The following is a 19848-nucleotide window of genomic DNA, read 5'->3' on the forward strand; positions in this document are numbered from 1 at the left end:
CACACACACACCCGCAGAGGAGGACGACCTCACACACACACATCCGCGGAGGAGGACGACCACACACACCCGCGGAGAACGATACCACACACACCCGCGTCGTTGTGGTACAGTATCCTACAGGGCCCCGCCCGCGGCGACGTCCCTTGCTGCCCAGATAAGATGGCTCAGAGTCCTGTAAGATCCCAGATAAGACGTGCTCAGGACTCTGTTGCCCAGAATACCGACTCGGTAACGGACGCTACCCAGCCGAGGTAAGAAAGTTGAAGATTGTGTTTGGAATTTAAAGAGAGAGAGAAAAAAATGATGGAGTTTATAGGCGAATTGTGTCTTGTGATCTCTGAGGTGTGTGTGTGTGTGTGTGTGTGTGATCAGTTCTGTCTTCATGACGCCTTTGATTACGACCGTACGACCTTTAGGGAATATGATGATGATGGTCAGGATGGAGGCTGGGTGTCGTTCGTCATGCCGAGTGGTCGTGCAGTGGGGGGGGGGGGGGTCAAATATCGACCATTATTCGCTTGTGGGGTGGGGGTGGTGCATAGTGACGCACGGGTGTTACCGGACTCTGGCGAGGTCAGTAGACGGGAGCAGAGGTACGGTCTCATCCAAGGGTCATCCTCGCTCCAAAGAAGCCATCGTTTCCCTGCTCCTGCCTGGAGTGTAGCCACCCTTGAAGGTACAGAAGCCCAAATAAAGGGTCTTGTGTTTACATAATGATAGTCATACATATGTATGGGTGGATGAATTATGTATACTTCCCCCCAGTGTCTCAGTATAACCTTTGTATGACCTATGTATAGCCACAAATGGCCTCCTCCTCCTCCTCCTCCTCCTTCCTGTGGCACTCACGTGACCCCGCCTCCTCCTCCTCCTGCCTGTGGCACTCATGTGACCCGGCCTCCTCCTCCCCCTCCTCCTGCCTGTGGCACTCATGTGACCCCGTCTCTCCTCCTCGTCGTCCTCCTCCTCCTCCTGCCTGTGGCACTCATGTGACCCCCTCTCCTCCTCCTCCTCCTGCCTGTGCCACTCATGTGACCCCGTCTCTCCTCCTCCTCCTCCTCCTCCTCCTCCTCCTCCTCCTCCTCCTCCTGCCTGTGGCACTCATGTGACCCCGTCTCTCCTCCTCCTCCTCCTCCTCCTCCTCCTCCTCCTCCTCCTCCTGCCTGTGGCACTCATGTGACCCCGTCTCTCCTCCTCCTCCTCTCTGGGCCGCAGATCGGCGTCTGGCACTCTGGCAAGGACGGCGGGCTGGAGGTGAAGGACATTGTGTGGCCTGGGTACTCGCACGTCCCTCCCAACGGCATCCCGGAGAAGTTCCACCTGAAGGTGAGTACACACACACACACACACACACACACACACACACACACACACACACACACACACACACGCACTTTCACGCACTCAGTACACACACACACACACACACACACACACACACACAGGCACTCACACTCTTGCTGAAAGGGAGAAGTATCTTATAAGGCTAAGTTCGAGCGCATGGGTTCGAATCTTGGTTACGGCAGCCGGTCCACAGTCAACCCAGCTGTTCATCCTCCCTAAGGGGTTGGTCGGTAAGATGGGTGCCCAGCTAAGGCTAGGGGGCATATATATATATATATATATTTTTTTTTTTTTTGTCTGTTTCCTTGCGCTACCTCGCTAACGCGGGAGACAGCGACAAAGCAAAATAGATAAAATAGATAATATATATATATTGGTGAATGTGTGGTGTGTGTGTGTGTGTGTGTGTGTGTGTGTGTGTGTGTGTGTGTGAATGTGTGGTGTGTGTGTGTGTATGTATGTGTGTGTGTGTGTAATTTTAACATTATGCATATGTTAAGGGGGTGATACAGGCGTTAATATTGTTAATTATCGTGTTGATTAACACCCTTAATGGACTCCCTTCATTAGCCGTCTCCAGTAATGGGGGGTCATTAAGACGCTGTCTTAATTATGGCTGAGGCTGCTCCTGCTGTCGTGTGTGTGTGTGTGTGTGTGTGTGTGTGTGTGTGTGTGTGTGTCCTCCTCTCCCTGACTCACCACCGTAGCATTGGCGAGGTGTGGTCTGTGGCTTGCTGGTGGTGGTGCCCTGGCCTCGTGCTGGTGGATCCCTCCCTCTGGATCACGGTGGCTGGGAGGTGAGGGACGACTGGGTGGGTGGGGATGGTGTGGGGTGTGCGTGCCGTGTCACGCCCTAGCCCTTCATCATGGCTTATGTCGTTTGGTTCTGATAAATGTTTTTTTTTCTTGATATTGTTTATTTTCTGTTTTTTTTTTTTCTTTTAAGCTTTTGGTTAGTTTATGAGTCCGGCATTACATGTTTCTTGTCTGGTTCCTTTCCTCATAACTTGATTGTTATAACCCTCATAACTTGATTGTTATAACCCTCTTGTCTGTCTCTAATAACTTCCCTGCAACTTATAACTTTCCTCTCCTTTCCTAATAACTTGCCTGTCATTCATAACTCTCCCGTCCGTTCCTCATAACTCACCTGCCACTTATAATTCTCCCGTCCATTCCTCATAACTTGCCTTTCACTCATAACTCTCCCCTCCACTCCTCATAACTTGCCTGTCACTCATAACTCTCCCCTCCACTCCTCATAACTTGCCTGTCACTCATAACTCACCCCTCCACTCCTCATAACTTGCCTGTCACTCATAACTCACCCTTCCATTCCCTCATAACTTGCCTTTCACTCATAACTCTCCCTTCCATTCCTCATAACTTGCCTTTCACTCATAACTCACCCTTCCATTCCCTCATAACTTGCCTTTCACTCATAACTCACCCTTCCATTCCCTCATAACTTGCCTTTCACTCATAACTCTCCCTTCCATTCCTCATAACTTGCCTTTCACTCATAACTCACCCTTCCATTCCCTCATAACTTGCCTTTCACTCATAACTCACCCTTCCATTCCCTCATAACTTGCCTGTTATTCATGGGTCGATCTCACCAGTTCGCCGCTATCATAAACCTCTCTGCTTCACAAGTGTGGCCAGGAGGGCCTTTGTGTGGTGGTCTTCGCTGGACGACACACACACACACACACACACACACACACACACACAGAAGCCACCATTCTCGAGGCGTTGGGTCCCCACCGGTGGACGTGGCTGACTTCCTGAGCGCCGCCTGGAGCCTCGTGTGAAGATGAAAGGGGCAGGAAGTCAGGAGGCTTTAAGTCTGTTTCTAAATATATCTGTCGCCCAACTGGGTCTTTCGCCCCCCCTCCCACACACACACACACACACACACACACACACACACACACACACACACACACACAGTACAGCTTTGAACAGAGGCCTTCCATTACGAATTTTTATTTATTTATTTATTTTTTCATTTATTTATTCTTTTTTGTTCTTATTTATTTTTTGCGTCAAAAGAATTTCCTGCGTAGTTCATATACACAACTCTGGGTATACGCACTATATGCGGCTGCTTCCGCCGGAGTGAGAGAGAGAGAGAGAGGGGGGGTCGAGAAACGCTTTATGCTCTCTCTCTCTCTCTCTCTCTCTCTCTCTCTCTCTCTCTCTCTCTCTCTCTCTCTCTCTCTCCCTCCCTCTCTCTCTCTCCCTCCCTCCGGACGGTGTTTTAAGAGCAGGAAACGCGCATTGGACGAGAGTTGTGTCGCGTATGCAAATGAGTTTTAGTAACGCCGTCTCGTTAGTCGTTAGGTAAGAATTACGCTGATGCAAAAATGATGATGATAATGATGGTATTTGTGGATGTGGCGGAGGGGTCGAGTTACGCACCGAGCACGACAGGGTACGACCCTTGAGCACGACGGGTACGACCCTTGAGCACGACAGGGTACGACCCTTGAGCACGACAGGGTACGACCCTTGAGCACGACAGGGTACGACCCTTGAGCACGACAGGGTACGACCCTTGAGCACGACAGGGTACGACCCTTGAGCACGACGGGTACGACCCTTGAGCACGACAGGGTACGACCCTTGAGCACGACAGGGTACGACCCTTGAGCACGACGGGTACGACCCTTGGGTGTAGATGGCCCTAGCCTTTCATCCGTCTTTTACCTCAAGTTTGAGGGACAGGTCAAAACCGAGGGGTTGTACCAACTTGCTCAAGGGTCGTACCGCCTTTCTCAAGCGGTTAGAGAGAGAGAGAGAGAGAGAGAGAGAGAGAGAGAGAGAGAGAGAGAGAGAGAGAGAGATAGACGCTGTTGGAAAAGAAAATGATAAAAGAAATTTTGAGGGAACGAAGGCGCTCGTTTTTGTGGAGGGAGAGAGAGTCTCTCTCTCTCTCTCTCTCTCTCTCTCTCTCTCTCTCTCTCTCTCTCTCTCTCTCTCTCCGCCACAGTACAGGCGTTAGAGAGGATTCATCAAGGGGCAAATACGTCTGAGGAAATGATACTGTGTGTGTGTGTGTGTGTGTGTGTAGAGAGAGAGAGAGAGAGAGAGAGAGAGAGAGAGAGAGAGAGAGAGAAACACCTGGCCGTTTCATTTGGGACGAATGATTGTGATTGGTGTACGTGGACGCGCGCGTCTCATGTTTTATCCCCGGTAGCCTGGGTGTTGGGTATGAAAAGAAAAAACCAAGTCAGTTATTGGTACGAGCATCAGTATATACAAGTGTTGCATTATATAGTTCCGATAACGAAGTGTGGTGAAGATGATGAGGGACACGTTGTAGTCACTTAGTGTTAACTTGCGATGAAGGGGGGACAAGGGAGTGGAGGGGGGAAGGGATGTGTGATGAGGAGGTGGAGGAGGAACAAACCCCCCCCCCACCCCACCTCCCTCTCTCTCTGCAATTTCATCCCCTCTGAGGTTGTATTGGGGGTTGGGGGGGGGGGGGGGAAGAGCCGTTTGAGGGGGGGGGGACATGTTCATCACGTTGAATAATTCAAGTCGTGTGTGTGTGTGTATGTGTGTGTGTGTGTGTGTGTGTGTGTGTGTATGTGTGTGTGTGTGTATGTGTGTCTGTGTGTGTGTGTATGTGTGTGTGTGTGTGTTTGTGTATGTGTGTCTGTGTATATGTGTATGCGTGTGTGTGTGTGTATGTGTGTGTGTGTATATGTGTGTATATGTGTGTGTATGTGTGTCTGTGTGTGTGTATGTGTGTGTGTGTATATGTGTGTGTGTGTATATGTGTGTGTGTGTGTGTGTGTATGCGTGTGTATGTGTGTGTATATGTGTATGCGTGTGTGTGTGTGTATGCGTGTGTGTATGCGTGTGTGTGTGTGTGTGTGTGTGTGTGTGTGTGTGTGTGTGTGTGTGTGTGTGTGTGTGTGTCTGTGTCGCTCGCTCCCTCACCACCTCCTCCTGCTGCCTCTCCTACAGATAACCTTCATGGAGGAGCCGCCCTTCATCAACATGGACCCGCCACACCCGGTCACCGGCAAGTGCACGGCCAACAAGGGCGTCCCCTGCAGGATAGCCTCGGACACAATGATGCAAGGGTAAGGCGCCCCGCCCACCCTCCTCCTCCTCCCGCCCTTCGTGTTCCGCGTGCCCGCCCTACGGAGTGGGGAGCTAGTGAGGACGTTGCCCACCCGCATCTTCTGCGTCTCCTGGACGCTGAAGATGTGTGGGTGCGGGGTCGAACGTGGGGTGATAGGGCTGGATATATATATATATATATATATATATATATATATATATAGCATAGTGTCTTACGTTGTCTATTTTCTGATTTTCCGTATTGTTTCCCTGCTCTCTCTCTCTCTCTCTCTCTCTCTCTCTCTCTCTCTCTCTCTCTCTCTCTCTCTCTCTCTCTCTCTCTCACACTGTGGTATGACGTTGACTGACGTCACTTCCTCCCCACACAGGGTCAACATCACCTGGGCGATGCGTAACTCCAGCTACTTCCGGTGTTGCTCTGGCTTCTGCATCGACCTGCTGGTCAAGTTCTCGCAGGACCTGGGCTTCTCCTACGACTTCTTCCGCGTCGAGGACGGCATCTGGGGCGCCATCGTGGTGAGTACGACCACCTCACGACCTACGACCCTGGTCGGCGGTACGACACCTAGTGTGTTGTCTCACTTTCGCGCTCGACCAGAGAGCCGTACTGGGACGACTCTGGAGTTCGACCAGAGCCCTTGAGGCACCACCCTGGACGACTCGACCATATATATATATATATATATATATATATATATATATATATATATATACATATATATGATGGCATAATTTTTAAAGATTGGACGTTGTTTACGTGTAGACAACCAGATGCAAATGTAAACAAAACGATTCGTGTGGGTGATTCCTTGACTAGCTTCTGTGTGTGTGTGTGTGTGTGTGTGTGTCGTCGGGACCTCCAGCTTGGCTGAGTGTAGTGGTGTGGGCGTAAGTCTGAGCTTAGGTCTGAGATTAAAGAAGGGGGGAGGGCCTCTCTCTCTCTCTCTCTCTCTCTCTCTCTCTCTCTCTCTCTCTCTCTCTCTCTCTCTCTCTCTCTCTGTTTCTCTCACCAATCCGTAAAAGGTATATTCACTGCAGCTGTCCCAGCCAGTCTGTGGGCTGTCTGTTTACCTATGTGTCTGTGTGCGTGTATGTAAGCTAGTGTGTGTGTGTGTGTCTGTCTGTCTGTCTGTGTGCGTATATGTAAGGTTGTGTGTGTGTGTGTCTGCCTGTCTGTGTCTGTGTGCGTACATGTAAGGTTGTGTGTGTGTGTGTGTCTGTCTGTGTCTGTGTGCGTACATGTAAGGTTGTGTGTGTGTGTGTGTGTGTGTGTGTGTGTCTGTGTGTGTGTGTGTGTGTGTGTGTGTGTGTGTGTGTGTGCGTACATGTAAGGTTGTGTGTGTGTGTGTGTGTGTCGTGTGGTCTGCTCTGCTTGAGGTATTTTGAAGATATTTCCCATTGTCTTGTAGGCTCCACTGCTCATTGTTCAGGGTCGAGGCCAGCAGTGTGCTCTTAGGCTGATTAATTATTCACATTTTTCACCATTCACGAGGCCTGGTGCAGTGATGGTGGTTATTCATCCTTCACCATCACGGAGCCTGGTGGAGTGATGGTGGTTATTCATCCTTCACCATCACGGGGCCTGGTGGAGTGATGGTGGTTATTCATCCTTCACCATCACGGGGCCTGGTGGAGTGATGGTGGTTATTCATCCTTCACCATCACGGGGCCTGGTGGAGTGATGGTGGTTATTCATCCTTCACCATCACGAGGCCTGGTGGAGTGATGGTGGTTATTCATCCTTCACCATCACGGGGCCTGGTGGAGTGATGGTGGTTATTCATCCTTCACCATCACGGAGCCTGGTGGAGTGATGGTGGTTATTCATCCTTCACCATCACGAGGCCTGGTGGAGTGATGGTGGTTATTCATCCTTCACCATCACGGGGCCTGGTGGAGTGATGGTGGTTATTCATCCTTCACCATCACGGAGCCTGGTGGAGTGATGGTGGTTATTCATCCTTCACCATCACGGAGCCTGGTGGAGTGATGGTGGTTATTCATCCTTCACCATCACGGAGCCTGGTGGAGTGATGGTGGTTATTCATCCTTCACCATCACGGGGCCTGGTGGAGTGATGGTGGTTATTCATCCTTCACCATCACGGGGCCTGGTGCAGTGATGGTGGTTATTCATCCTTCACCATCACGGGGCCTGGTGGAGTGATGGTGGTTATTCATCCTTCACCATCACGAGGCCTGGAGTGATGGTGGGGTAATTCAGTCATATGTTGTTATCAGACTGCGAAAGATGTGGGAAGAACGAATGCCTTTCTTTTCCCTCCTCCTCCTCCTCCTCCTCCTCTTCTTCCTCCTCCTCCTCCTCCTCCTCCTCCTCCTCCTCCTCCTCCTCCTCCTCCTCCTCCTCCTTCCTACCACCCCCCCCACTTCACCACAGTGTTCATTACCGCCATCCATTGTTCTGTATACACGTACATACATATGTACATACGTAAGGTAAGGATTCCTGGGTACCCACTCTCTCTCTCTCTCTCTCTCTCTCTCTCTCTCTCTCTCTCTCTCTCTCTCTCTCTCTCTCTCTGTTTGTGTGTGTGTGCTTGTGCGCTTTGCTCTGTGTTAAATTCCAGCTTGTATGTGGCTTATAGACGTCAGTTATTTTGTATGGGTTTTGCTGAGGGTCACGAGCGTGTAAGGAGACGTGGTTGATCAGGATGTAGCCAGGCCTACAGCTACAGCTCCGCCTCTGTGTGTGTGTGTGTGTGTGTGTGTGTGTGTGTGTGTGTGTGTGTGTACGTGCAGGGTAGTGTTGACCCCTCACACCTGGGGTGCCCAGCAGGTCATGATGAAGAGGTCGGTGGTGGCCGCCACCTCTGGGCACTTCCTCCCCTTAGTCAAATGATTATATCTCAAGGTGTCAGTGTTCAGTGTGTTCACTGTTCATCGTTCCTCTTGATTGAGTCTGGCTGTTGAACACGAGACCCGGATGTCTTGTGCAACATTCCCACCGTGTTTTATGTATGGCGTTAAAAACGATGACGTGGAGTGGCGTTCTGATTAACTGATGTTTGATGATCGATCGAAGCTTTTAATCTCCGTCCAACACACGTGAAGAGGAGTCCTGATGAACTGGTGTTTGATGAGCGATTAATGCCTTTTAATCTCCCGTCCAAATGCAGGAGGCGCACAGTTGTCCCTGTCTTGCTGTTGTTCGGCCGGGTGGTGATGGTGTGTGGTTTGGCAGGAGTGGGAGGAAGATGAGGACGGGAGAGGTTTTGAGGATTAAGGAAGATCTTACCAGGGTCTTGAGATCCCCCTCCAACCCTCGGGGGGAGGACCAAGGACGGCTGGAGGGAGAGGAGGTGGGAGGGAGAGCAGATGGGCAGGTTTGGAGTGAAGGAGGGCGCGTGTGTGTGTGTAGGACACACGCCGACGAGGCTCTGCCTTCATCAGCGGAGAGGGAAAGAGTACACAGCCATCATCTTCGAGGACCTTCCCCCCTTCCTAAAGGAGTCTTTATTACCCTCCCTCCTTGTGGAGCGCAGGATTGGAGAGTGCCAGGAGGAGGAGGAGGAGGAGGAGTGTCCTTCCACCTCAGCAGCACGTTGCTCCTCCTCCTCCTCCAGGCTCGTGGGGGTAGCTTTCCCTCCGGTCGTGTGGGTGGCCACATCGGCCACATAGCCGGGTGTTGTTGCTCCTCCTCCCTGACGTCACCCCCGGACTTACGTGGCCGCCCTATATAGGGCACAGGTAGGAGGGACGACACCAGCCACCATCCCCATGTCTGACGGACACCACCCTCTGGCGTGAGGTCAGGCGTCCCACGGGTACACGGACGTCCCTTAGGGGTTTATGATAAGCCTCCCTGGGGGCGCGGGAGGGGATATGTCCATCCCTTGGGATATATATATATGACCCCTATCCCTTACATGTTGTTTATCCCGTGAGGTGGTCAGATGAAGGAGCAACATCGACGCGCGAGGCGGTAATCACATTTTCCCCTCCGCACATGACGTTGCCCTAGTGACGGGATGGGACCAGGACCCCCTCACAAAGGCCAGCTGAGCGGGTAGAGACGTCGCTGAGGGCTGGAAGGGATGAGGGGCGAGAGAGAGGCAAGTCGTGGAAGGAAGCAGCGACGAGTGATGGTGGTAGTTAGATTGACGACGACGCGACGGCGATGGGAGGGATATGGTAAACACGTGAGCTGTGTGGGATGCGCGGGTAAGTGGAGGAAGGTGAGGAGGCGGAGGGAGCACGTAGCTGGGTGGCAGAAGCGGTGTGTGTGTGTTGTCAGGGGAGAGGTAGCACGTAGCTGGGTGGCAGAGGCGGTGTGTGTGGTGTGTGTGTTGTCAGGGGAGAGGTAGCACGTAGCTGGGTGGCAGAAGCGGTGTGTGTGTGGTGTGTGTGTTGTCAGGGGAGAGGGAGCACGTAGCTGGGTGGCAGAGGCGGTGTGTGGGTGTGTGGTTGTGTGTGTTATCAGGGGAGAGGGAGCACGTAGCTGGGTGGCAGAGGCGGTGTGTGGGTGTGTGGTTGTGTGTGTTATCAGGGGAGAGGTAGCACGTAGCTGGGTGGCAGAGGCGGTGTGTGTGGTGTGTGTGTTGTCAGGGGAGAGGTAGCACGTAGCTGGGTGACAGAGGCGGTGTGTGTGGTGTGTGTGTTATCAGGGGAGAGGGAGCACGTACCTGGGTGGCAGAGGCGGTGTGTGTGTGGTTTGTGTGTTGTCAGGGGAGAGGGTGCACGTAGCTGGGTGGCACAGGCGGTGTGTGGGTGTGTGTGTGTTGTCAGGGGAGAGGGAGCACGTAGCTGGGTGGCAGAGGCGGTGTGTGGGTGTGTGGTTGTGTGTGTGTTGTCAGGGGAGTCGTCGTGTCCCACGAATGGGTGGAGAGGTCGTATGTTACATTAGGGTGAGTTCCTATATACATTAGGGTGCGAGGTCGTATATACACTAGTGTGAGGTCGTATATACATTCATACAGCTGGGTGAGAAGTCGTATATACACTAGCGCGTGAGGTCGTATATACATTCATACACCAGGGTGAGAAGTCGTATATACACTAGCGCGCGAGATCGTATATACATACACCAGGGGTGAGGTCGTATATATATATATACCCTCTTGGGTCATATATAATATTCGGAGTGTGAAACTGCCATATTGCCACGTACTTCTTCCACTCCGCGTGTCAGAAAAATATTATTATAAGTTTTTCACCTTACTAGTAAAATGATTTTTCAGGTGAAGGTAATACGTTTAATTCTGACTCTTCCTCTGTTATGTGTGGGCTCTCGTGATGATGGAGGGAGGAAATGAAAAAGCCATGTTATGTAACCTGGAGAACAACCCATCCCCCCCTTTTTTTTACACTGGAGAACACCTCTCCTCCTCTCCCCCTCCTTTTCTCACTCTTGAGAATGAACATTGAGAACAGAGAAGACTTTCTCATGATATTTATTTACAGCAGTTGGGTTTTACTAGATTTACACCATATTTTGTTTTATTTTTTTTTACTGCCTTTAACATTGTTGAATGTTGAGATGAACATTTCTTATTTCTGATAGGACGAATAAAAAAAAAAACCGCCCTTGGATAACATTTTAAACGCCTGTAGAGAAGACAAGTTTGTATACATCTCACGTTATACATATCTGGTAAAAAGGTACTGGGGGGGGGGGGGTTCGTGTATGTATGTATACATTCGTCATTGTATGATTCGTGTGTCCATCTCATAAATTAGGAAAAATTATCCCCCTTTTTTTTATTTACAGTGGCTACAAAGACCATACTTTGAGAAATTCACGTAAAAGACTGTGTTTGATGAGGGAATTATTTATTTAGATAACTTACTGAGAGGTCATATATATATATATATATATATATATATATATATATATATATATATATATATATATATATATATATATATTTGTGTGTGTGTGTGTGTGTGTGTGTCGGGTTGTGGGCAGGCTGGCCAACGAGGTCGCCAAAAGTCTACGGGAATTGGTATTTGCATTTCACTAAGTCCACAGTTCTAGATTAGTTTGTGTCCCTTACACACACACACACACACACACACACACATATATACTCTCTCTCTCTCTCTCTCTCTCTCTCTCTCTCTCTCTCTCTCTCTCTCTCTCTCTCTCTCTCTATCTCTCTCTCTCTCTCTTCTCTCCATACACGCGACGAGTCCTTCCTTCCCAGACTCACACTCCCTCTCATCCTCTTGCCTCATCTCACCACACACCTCCCTTCCTCCCACACCACCCTCATTACTCATGATTATTTCCCCCTTCCTCCTCCCTCCTCCTCCTCCTCCTCCTCCTCCTCCTCCTCCTCCTCCTCATTTCCCCCCTACCTCCTCCCTCCTCCTCCTCCTCCTCCTCCTCCTCCTCCTCCTCCTCCTCCTCCTCCTGTACAGGCAATGGGTCACCACCACCATCATGATGTAGTCACCGAGGTGTTGTATGGGTGGGCAGGCTGAGGCTGTCTTGTGTTGGCAGGGACTTAACTGTTGGCAGTGACCTAATTCTGTTGGCAGTGACTTAACATTGTTGGCAGTGAATTAAGTGTTGGCAGTGGCCTAACTGTTGGCAGTAACGTAACGCTGTTGGCGGTGACTTACCTCTGTTGGCAGTGACCTAACAGTCTCCCCCAGCCCCCGCTGCCATCATGAGTGTTGTGTGAATATCTTCTCGGTGTTGTGACTCGCTTCCTGGTCGCTGTGGGTCGCCACTGGGATATGGACTGACGGGGCCTGTGTGTGATGTGGTGTTGTTAACGCGCTCATTGGAAACGTCCGTGATGTTGGTTGTAGTTGTGGTGGTGGTAGTAGTAGTTGTGGTGGTAGTAGTAGTTGTAGTGGTAGTAGTAGTTGTGGTGGTAGTAGTAGTTGTAGTGGTAGTAGTAGTAGTTGTGGTGGTAGTAGTAGTAGTTGTAGTGGTAGTAGTAGTAGTTTTGGTAGTGGTAGTAGTAGTTGTTGTAGTGGTAGTAGTAGTAGTAGTTGTAGTGGTAGTAGTAGTAGTAGTGGTAGTAGTAGTGGTAGTAGTAGTAGTGGTAGTAGTGGTAGTAGTAGTAGTAGTTGTAGTAGTAGTAGTAGTAGTAGTAGTAGTAGTAGTAGTAGTAGTTGCAGTGGTACAACACACGGCTACATAGCAACACAACAGTGTTCCTAGCAACGTTAGGCCCGTAACACTTCAGCACGTCACACAGCAACACACCCAGTACAACACACACACACACACAGTGTTGTCGACACCGCCTTTAGCAGGTGTTCCTCAGAGATGGAGACGTAAAGAGGAAATGTCGCTCACACTTCCCCGGTCCTTGATTCCACTTGACGAACGGTGCACTTTCTGGATGACTCTCTCTCCCTCCCGCCCGCCCGCCCGAGGCCTCTCTCTCTCTCTCTCTCTCTCTCTCTCTCTCTCTGTCTCTCTCTCTCTGTCTCTCTCTCCACCTTCAGACCATCACAGTCCATACGCCTCTCGACCCCTCACAACCAGCGAATTCAATCTGAGTGTGTCGCTCCCCCCCCCCATTCTCTTCGCTTCGGCCCCCTCCTCCCCTCTCCTCTCTCCTCGACTGGGGATCTTGAGGTAGCATAGTCTACCACGCCTCACATGCCTTCCTGGGGGGGGGCGCGGGAGAGAGAGAGAGAGAGAGAGAGAGAGAGAGAGAGAGAGAGAGACGTATGTCCGTCCGTCTCCCGGCCTCTCGCAAGGACAGGAATTATCGGGATAAGGGCGACTCTGGCAAGGCATTACGTCTGTAATGGGCGAACTTGTGTGTGTGTGTGTGTGTGTGTGTGTGTGTGTGTGTCTGTGTGTGTGTGTTTCTAACACATCCAGCCGGGCCGGGTCTGTCTGGCCACCGGCCAAGGCCCAGGGGCAAATGAATGACTCTCTGCCGCTCCCTCCCTCCCTCCCTCCCTGACTGACTCAAGTCAAGTCCGTCGTTCGAGAGTGGTGGGCCAGCTCCCCTCCCTGTGGAACCCCGCGTTCGGCTTTGGGACGTCCGGCTTTGGGACGTCCGGTTTTGGGACGTCCGGCTTTGGGACGACCGGCTTTGGGATGTCCGGCTTTGGGATGTCCGGCTTTGGGACATCCGGCTTTGGGACGATCGCTTTGAGTCTGCGTCCGTCCGTGATGAGTGGAGTATTCATAAACACGGACGGCGACGGGGCGGGAAATTCTCGCAAGGAGCGGAACCTTTGCGTTAGCAAGCGATTCAGAAATCTTTTCTTTCTTGCTACCCCGGTGGAGAGTGTAGCGCCGCCTCCCTGTGGGTGTGGAGGCCCCTTGGGAACTCCTGAAGGCGGGAGAACTTTATTTTCCCCCCAGTGGGGCGCGGGCGCGCGAGTGTGATTCGTGTTATGCAAAGCAGACTGGACTTCAGGGGAGGGAAAAGGACGCGACAGCTAGTTCCTCACTTGCTAATGGTAACTCCCCCTCGAGCAATGGTTGTTGAGCGGTCGTTGACACACACACACACACACACACACACACACACACACACACACACACACACACACACACACAACACCTCGATGGTGTGGATAGTACACAAGTCTTTGAACCATGATGAAACAACCAAAGGACAATATGTGAAATAAAAGACGAACTCTTTTTTAGAATTGGATGTTAAAAAAGGAAAAAGAAGAAAATGGTTTTGTGTATAGTGTGAGTGTTGGAGGTGTGTAAATGACCGAGGACATGGTCATTGTGGAGGGCATAAGACGTTGTGTGTGTGAGAAGGTTGTAAGAGATTAGAGAGCGAAGACCTCTTCCTCCTCCTCCTCCCTCCAGTACAGCGCAAATAGGTAATCAGGGATGCTTTCCCCCTCCCCTCACCCACGAGCGTTGAACTCCGTCCTTCCCCTCCCTCCTTCCCTTCCCTCCCCCGCGACCCTCCGTACAGTACAGGTAGGTCATTACAACATAGGATGGTGAAGGACTGGGAGGTGGTGCCACGCGTCCCTCCACCCAGATTCCACACACGTCCCTCCCCCCAGACTCCACACACGTCCCTCCACCCAGACTCCACACACGTCCCTCCCCCCAGGCTCCACACACGTCCCTCCACCCAGACTCCACACACGTCCCTCCACCCAGACTCCACACACGTCCCTCCACCCAGACTCCACACTCCTCCCTCCACCAGCGCCCAACATACTGGCCAACACAGCCTTTCCATCACCTGTTACTTTCCTCGCTTCTTCCTGTCTTCCTCACACAGTCCTCTCCCGGCCCTTTCCATCGCGTGTTCCCTTCCTTCTCGTGTACTCTTTCCCCTCCCATTTCCCTTCCACTTCCCTATCCCCTCCCCTACAGTTACCGCCGGCATGGGCGGCCCCTTTCCTCCCTACAGCAAGCGTCGGGGGGCAAGACAGTGACCGTCTCTCCCCCAGGGGAATCAGGCGACCTCGCCTTCCACGTGATGGCCACGCTGGCCTCTTCCCGGGCCAGCGTAGGGGGGGCTGGCCACACTGGCCCTGAGAAATGAGGATGCTAAGGTGAGGCCAGGAGGGGGGAATGAGGCCAGGAGGAGGAGGAGAAGACACTAGGTGAGGCCAGGAGGAGGAGGAGGAGGAGAAAGACACTAGGTGAGGCCAGGAGGGTGGAATGAGGCCAGAAGGAGGAGACACTAGGTGAGGCCAGGAGGGGGGAATGAGGCCAGAAGGAGGAGGAGGAGGAGCAGGAGGGAGGAGCTATCGTAGTAGCAGCCTGTGTGAGGGAGGGCGGTGCCCCTAGTGGTGTGGCAAGACAAATGGATCACATCAGATGGCGGGAGGGAGCAGGTGTAGGTGTGTGTGTGACCCCTGGTGAGGGAGGCATCTTGCTACCCAACACACACACACACACACACACACACACACACACACACACACACACACACACACACGCTGAATAGGCTCATCCAGCCTTGACAGGTTACACAGTTTGACAGACTCGTCCTGTCCGCCCGTCTCTCTCAACGCCACGCAGTCTTTTCTGACCCCCGCCCTCCTCCACCATAGTCTGTCAGTCTCGACCAGTCTCAGGTGTGTTCTGTAGACCAGATGGCCAGGCCTCTCGACCAGCCTGAAGTGTGTTCTTTCTTTCGACCAGACGACTGGACCTTTTGACCAGCCTGAAGTGTGGGTTCTCTCGACCAGACGACTGGACCTTTCGACCAGCCTGAAGTGTGGGTTCTCTCGACCAGACGACTGGACCTTTCGACCAGCCTGAAGTGTGGGTTCTCTCGACCAGACGACTGGACTGTATCGACCAGCCTGAGAAGTGTTCTCTCGACCAGCCAGCGAGACCTGGTGTGTGTCAGACCGCCCAGTCATTGGTTACGAGACCCGAGTCTCGGAGGTCAACCAGAACGAGACAAGAACGAGACCTTCAATGGTTTTTGAGATTGTCTCGTTAATTGCCCCGAGAGACTTTTGTTACTGGAGACTCCTGCCTCTTTTTTTTTTGGAAGTTTTTATGGAGACTTGTTAATTGTTTTGGAGAATCTCTCTCTCCAACCTCCTAGACTTGTTCATTGATGGAAGATTTTGTCTCGTTAGCTTTTTGGAGAGATATTTAAGAGACACTCGTTAACATTTAAAGAGACGTGTTAATTGGAGAGAGAGAGAGAGAGAGAGAGAGAGAGAGAGAGAGAGAGAGAGAGAGAGAGAGAGAGAGAGAGAGACATGTTAGATGTATAGAGACTTGCTTATTATCTCTCATGTTAGATGCTATTTTTTTCCTTTTTTTTTTTTGACTCGTTCAGAGAGTGTCTCGTGTGTTGCTTGTGAGACTCTGTTTTATTATTAAACATTTCCCGACGCCCGGGTATAAATTTTGGAGACTTTGTCTCCCTCTCTGTGGAGGGAGGTGGATGTGTGTGTGTGGGGGGGGGGGAGTTGGCGGCCATTAAACGCGCCCCCCTCGCGATTACCTGCTGGTCCTCACCGGTGCAATTAGCGGAAGATTGGGTCCTTCACGCATCATGACCACCACGGCCGGACGACCACCACGACCACCACGACGACCGGCCAGACGACGACGACCACGACCGGACGACCTGACGGACGGACGGACAGACTCGGTTTTACGGGTGGTGGTGGGATGTGAGGAAGCGTGTGTCCATTAAGGATGAACGGGTCGTTAGCGAGGGGTCGTTCGATTTGGTCGTGCCAGAGGGTCGTCTTGAGTCACGCCTGTGTATATATATATATATATATATATATATATATATATATATATATATATATATATATATATATATATATATATGAAATTCGGGAACGCTAACCGCTAGGGTCGACCATAGCCTATCACTTAGCGTTCCCGAATTCCACGCAAAATGTCCTGGGTTCGAATCCTGGCTGTCGGAGGGTATTGTGTGATATATACACACCCGTGTGTGTCTGTGTGTGTAAATAAAATTGTTAGCAATTAGCATAAATTTATTAGGAAATTGTTGGTAAGTGATATTTTTTTCATAAGCTTACGAGGTGTTTGTTTATTATGACGTGTGCATACGCTCTGTCGGCATAGATTTGGTAATGACTTTGATGGTAATCAAATGTAATTATTGAGCTCATTACCAGGGACTAATGAGTTTTACTGATTGGTTATTACCGAATGTTGGGGGGTTGGGGGGGTTGAGGTAGGTTATGGGGTGGTGGGGGGGTGAGTATTGCTCTGTGGTTGGAGATAAGGATGGTGGTGGAGCGTGTTGATGAATGTTGGAGATGAGGTTGGTGGGGTATTGAGTTTTGCTTAATGTTGGAGTTAAGGATGGTGGTGGAGCGTGTTGATGAATGTTGGAGATAAGGTTGGTGGTGGTGGAGCGTGTTGATGAATGTTGGAGATAAGGTTGGTGGGGTATTGAGTTTTGCTTAATGTTGGAGTTAAGGATGGTGGTGGAGCGTGTTGATGAATGTTGGAGATAAGGCTGGTGGGGTATTGAGTATTGCTTAATGTTGGAGAGGATTTTTGCTTAGTGATTGTTGCTGGCTGTTGGAGATGGGGATGATGGAGTAGTGAGTATGGATAATGTGAGTAAACCACGCGATAGGTAAAGGCAGTAAATCAAACGATAAATAAAGGCAATAAGCCACACGATAGATAAAGACAGTAAACCACACGATAGATAAAGACAGTAAACCACACGAAAGATAAAGACAGTAAACCACACGATAGATAAAGGCAATAAGCCACACGATAGATAAAGACAGTAAACCACACGATAGATAAAGACAGTAAACCACACGAAAGATAAAGACAGTAAACCACACGATAGATAAAGACAGTAAAACAAACCCAACTCTCGTGTAAAAAGGAAAAGAAAAAAATCAGGTTGAATCAGCAGGTCAACCCGCTCCCCCAGCTCTTCAACCCCCAGGTGATAAGGGAGCGCTTCGATATAGCTCGACATTTGCGTAAAAAAAAAAACAAATGCAAGTGTGTGTGTGTGTGTGTGTGTGTGTCAGCGGGGGTTCGCCATTGTTCTCTCTCGTATTACCAATTAAATTTTGCTGCACAGCGATCTGAACAGATCTCTCTCCTTCAAAAGGTTTTAATTAAGACATTTTTTTTTTTTCCTTCTTTCGTTTTCCTTCTACGAGTTCATGGACGCGACTCCCCCTCCTCTCTCTCTCTCTCTCTCTCTCTCTCTCTCTCTCTCTCTCTCTCTCTCTCTCTCTCTCTCTCTCTCTCTCTCTCTCTCTCTCAAAAGATGTTGGTATTGCGACTTATGGAAATTATATCTGGACAACAGTGGTTGCCAGATCTTATCATTATATATATATATATATATATATATATATATATATATATATATATATATATATATATATATATTATTTATATATATATATATATTATTTATATATATATTATTTATATATATATATATATATATATATATATATATTATTTATATATATATTATAATATATATATATATATATATATATATATATATATATATATATATATATATATATATATATTATTTATATATATATATATATTATTTATATATATATTATTTATATATATATATATATATATATATATATATATTATTTATATATATATTATAATATATATATATATATATATATATATATATATATATATATATATATATATATATATTATTTATTTTGCTTTGTCGCTGTCTCCCGCGTTTGCGAGGTAGCGCAAGGAAACACACGAAAGAATGGCCCAACCCACCCCCATACACATGTATATACATACCCGTCCACACACGCAAATATACATACCTACACATGTATATACACACACAGACATATACATATATACACATGTACATAATTCATACTGTCTGCCTTTATTTATTCCCGTCGCCACCATGTAGCATTCAGTTTGCTTATTTGCTGACAACCATCAGCTATCGTTTCGTGCATTACTTTACTAAATGATGATAATAATGATGATGATAATGATGATAATAATGATAGCAAATACATACATGAAATGAAAGATTTTGACCGATGAATAAGGTGATATGGGAATAGTTAAATGAAATAGGAAATAAGAAAGATAACAGAAATGAAAAAAAAAAAAGAAGAAATATTGCAGTTTCCATCTTATAGAAGTCTCTCTACCTTAATATTATCTTCCAAAATGAATTACGACACAAGAAAATCTTTTCGAAGTTTATTTTTCTCTACCCCCCTCCCGTGTGCAAGCGGCCATGACTTGTGTCTCCTTTCCTCGCCCCTTCCAGAACGGCAAGTGGACGGGTCTGCCCGGCGCCATTATCAACGGCAAAGCGGACATGATCATGACTTCCATCAAGATCAACTCGCAGCGGGAGGAGGTGCTGGACTTCACCGTGCCCTTCCTGGACACGGGCATCGCCATCGTGGTGGCCAAGAGAACCGGCATCATCTCCCCGACCGCCTTCCTGGGTGAGTACACAAGGGGCGTGGACACACACACACACACACTGGTGCGGCCTGTGCGTTGCGTCCTAGCGTGAGACACTGGTGCGTCCTAGCGTGACAGTGATGTTAGTGCGTGAGTGGTGCGTCCTAGCCTGTGGCATTGGTGCGTCCTAGCGTGACAGTGATGTGTTATTGCGTAAGTGGTGCGTCCTAGCGTGACAGTGATGTTAGTGCGTGAGTGGTGCGTCCTAGCGTGACAGTGATGTTAGTGCGTGAGTGGTGCGTCCTAGCGTGACAGTGATGTTATTGCGTGAGTGGTGCGTCCTAGCCTGTGACACTGGTGCGTCCTAGCGTGACAGTGATGTGTTATTGCGTAAGTGGTGCGTCCTAGCGTGACAGTGATGTGTTATTGCGTGAGTGGTGCGTCCTAGCGTGACACTAATGCGTCCTAGCATGACTGGGTGCGTTCTAGTGTGGTGCTGGTGTGTTCTAGCGTGACATGGATCACTCATTATCCCTTCCTGGTCAGAGGCGTGGACCTTTTACA

General features: G+C 49.6%; 1 protein-coding gene across 3 annotated transcripts in view; it reads left to right on the forward strand.

Annotated features, from left to right (window-relative positions):
- Positions 1 to 1221: 1221 nt before the first annotated feature.
- The window catches only part of LOC139747214 (glutamate receptor ionotropic, NMDA 2C-like), a 60227-nt gene continuing 41600 nt past the window's right edge, over positions 1222 to 19848 (forward strand). For all 3 annotated transcript variants that reach the window (XM_071659247.1, XM_071659248.1, XM_071659249.1), the window contains exons 1-4: positions 1222 to 1329; positions 5326 to 5444; positions 5814 to 5961; positions 19142 to 19325. In XM_071659247.1, coding sequence (XP_071515348.1) covers positions 5335 to 5444; positions 5814 to 5961; positions 19142 to 19325 — 442 coding nt within the window. In that variant the 5' untranslated portion in view covers positions 1222 to 1329; positions 5326 to 5334. The remainder of the gene's footprint in view (positions 1330 to 5325; positions 5445 to 5813; positions 5962 to 19141; positions 19326 to 19848) is intronic.

The sequence above is a fragment of the Panulirus ornatus genome, chromosome 67, assembly GCF_036320965.1.
Source record: "Panulirus ornatus isolate Po-2019 chromosome 67, ASM3632096v1, whole genome shotgun sequence".
NCBI classification, from domain to species: Eukaryota; Metazoa; Arthropoda; class Malacostraca; order Decapoda; family Palinuridae; genus Panulirus; species Panulirus ornatus.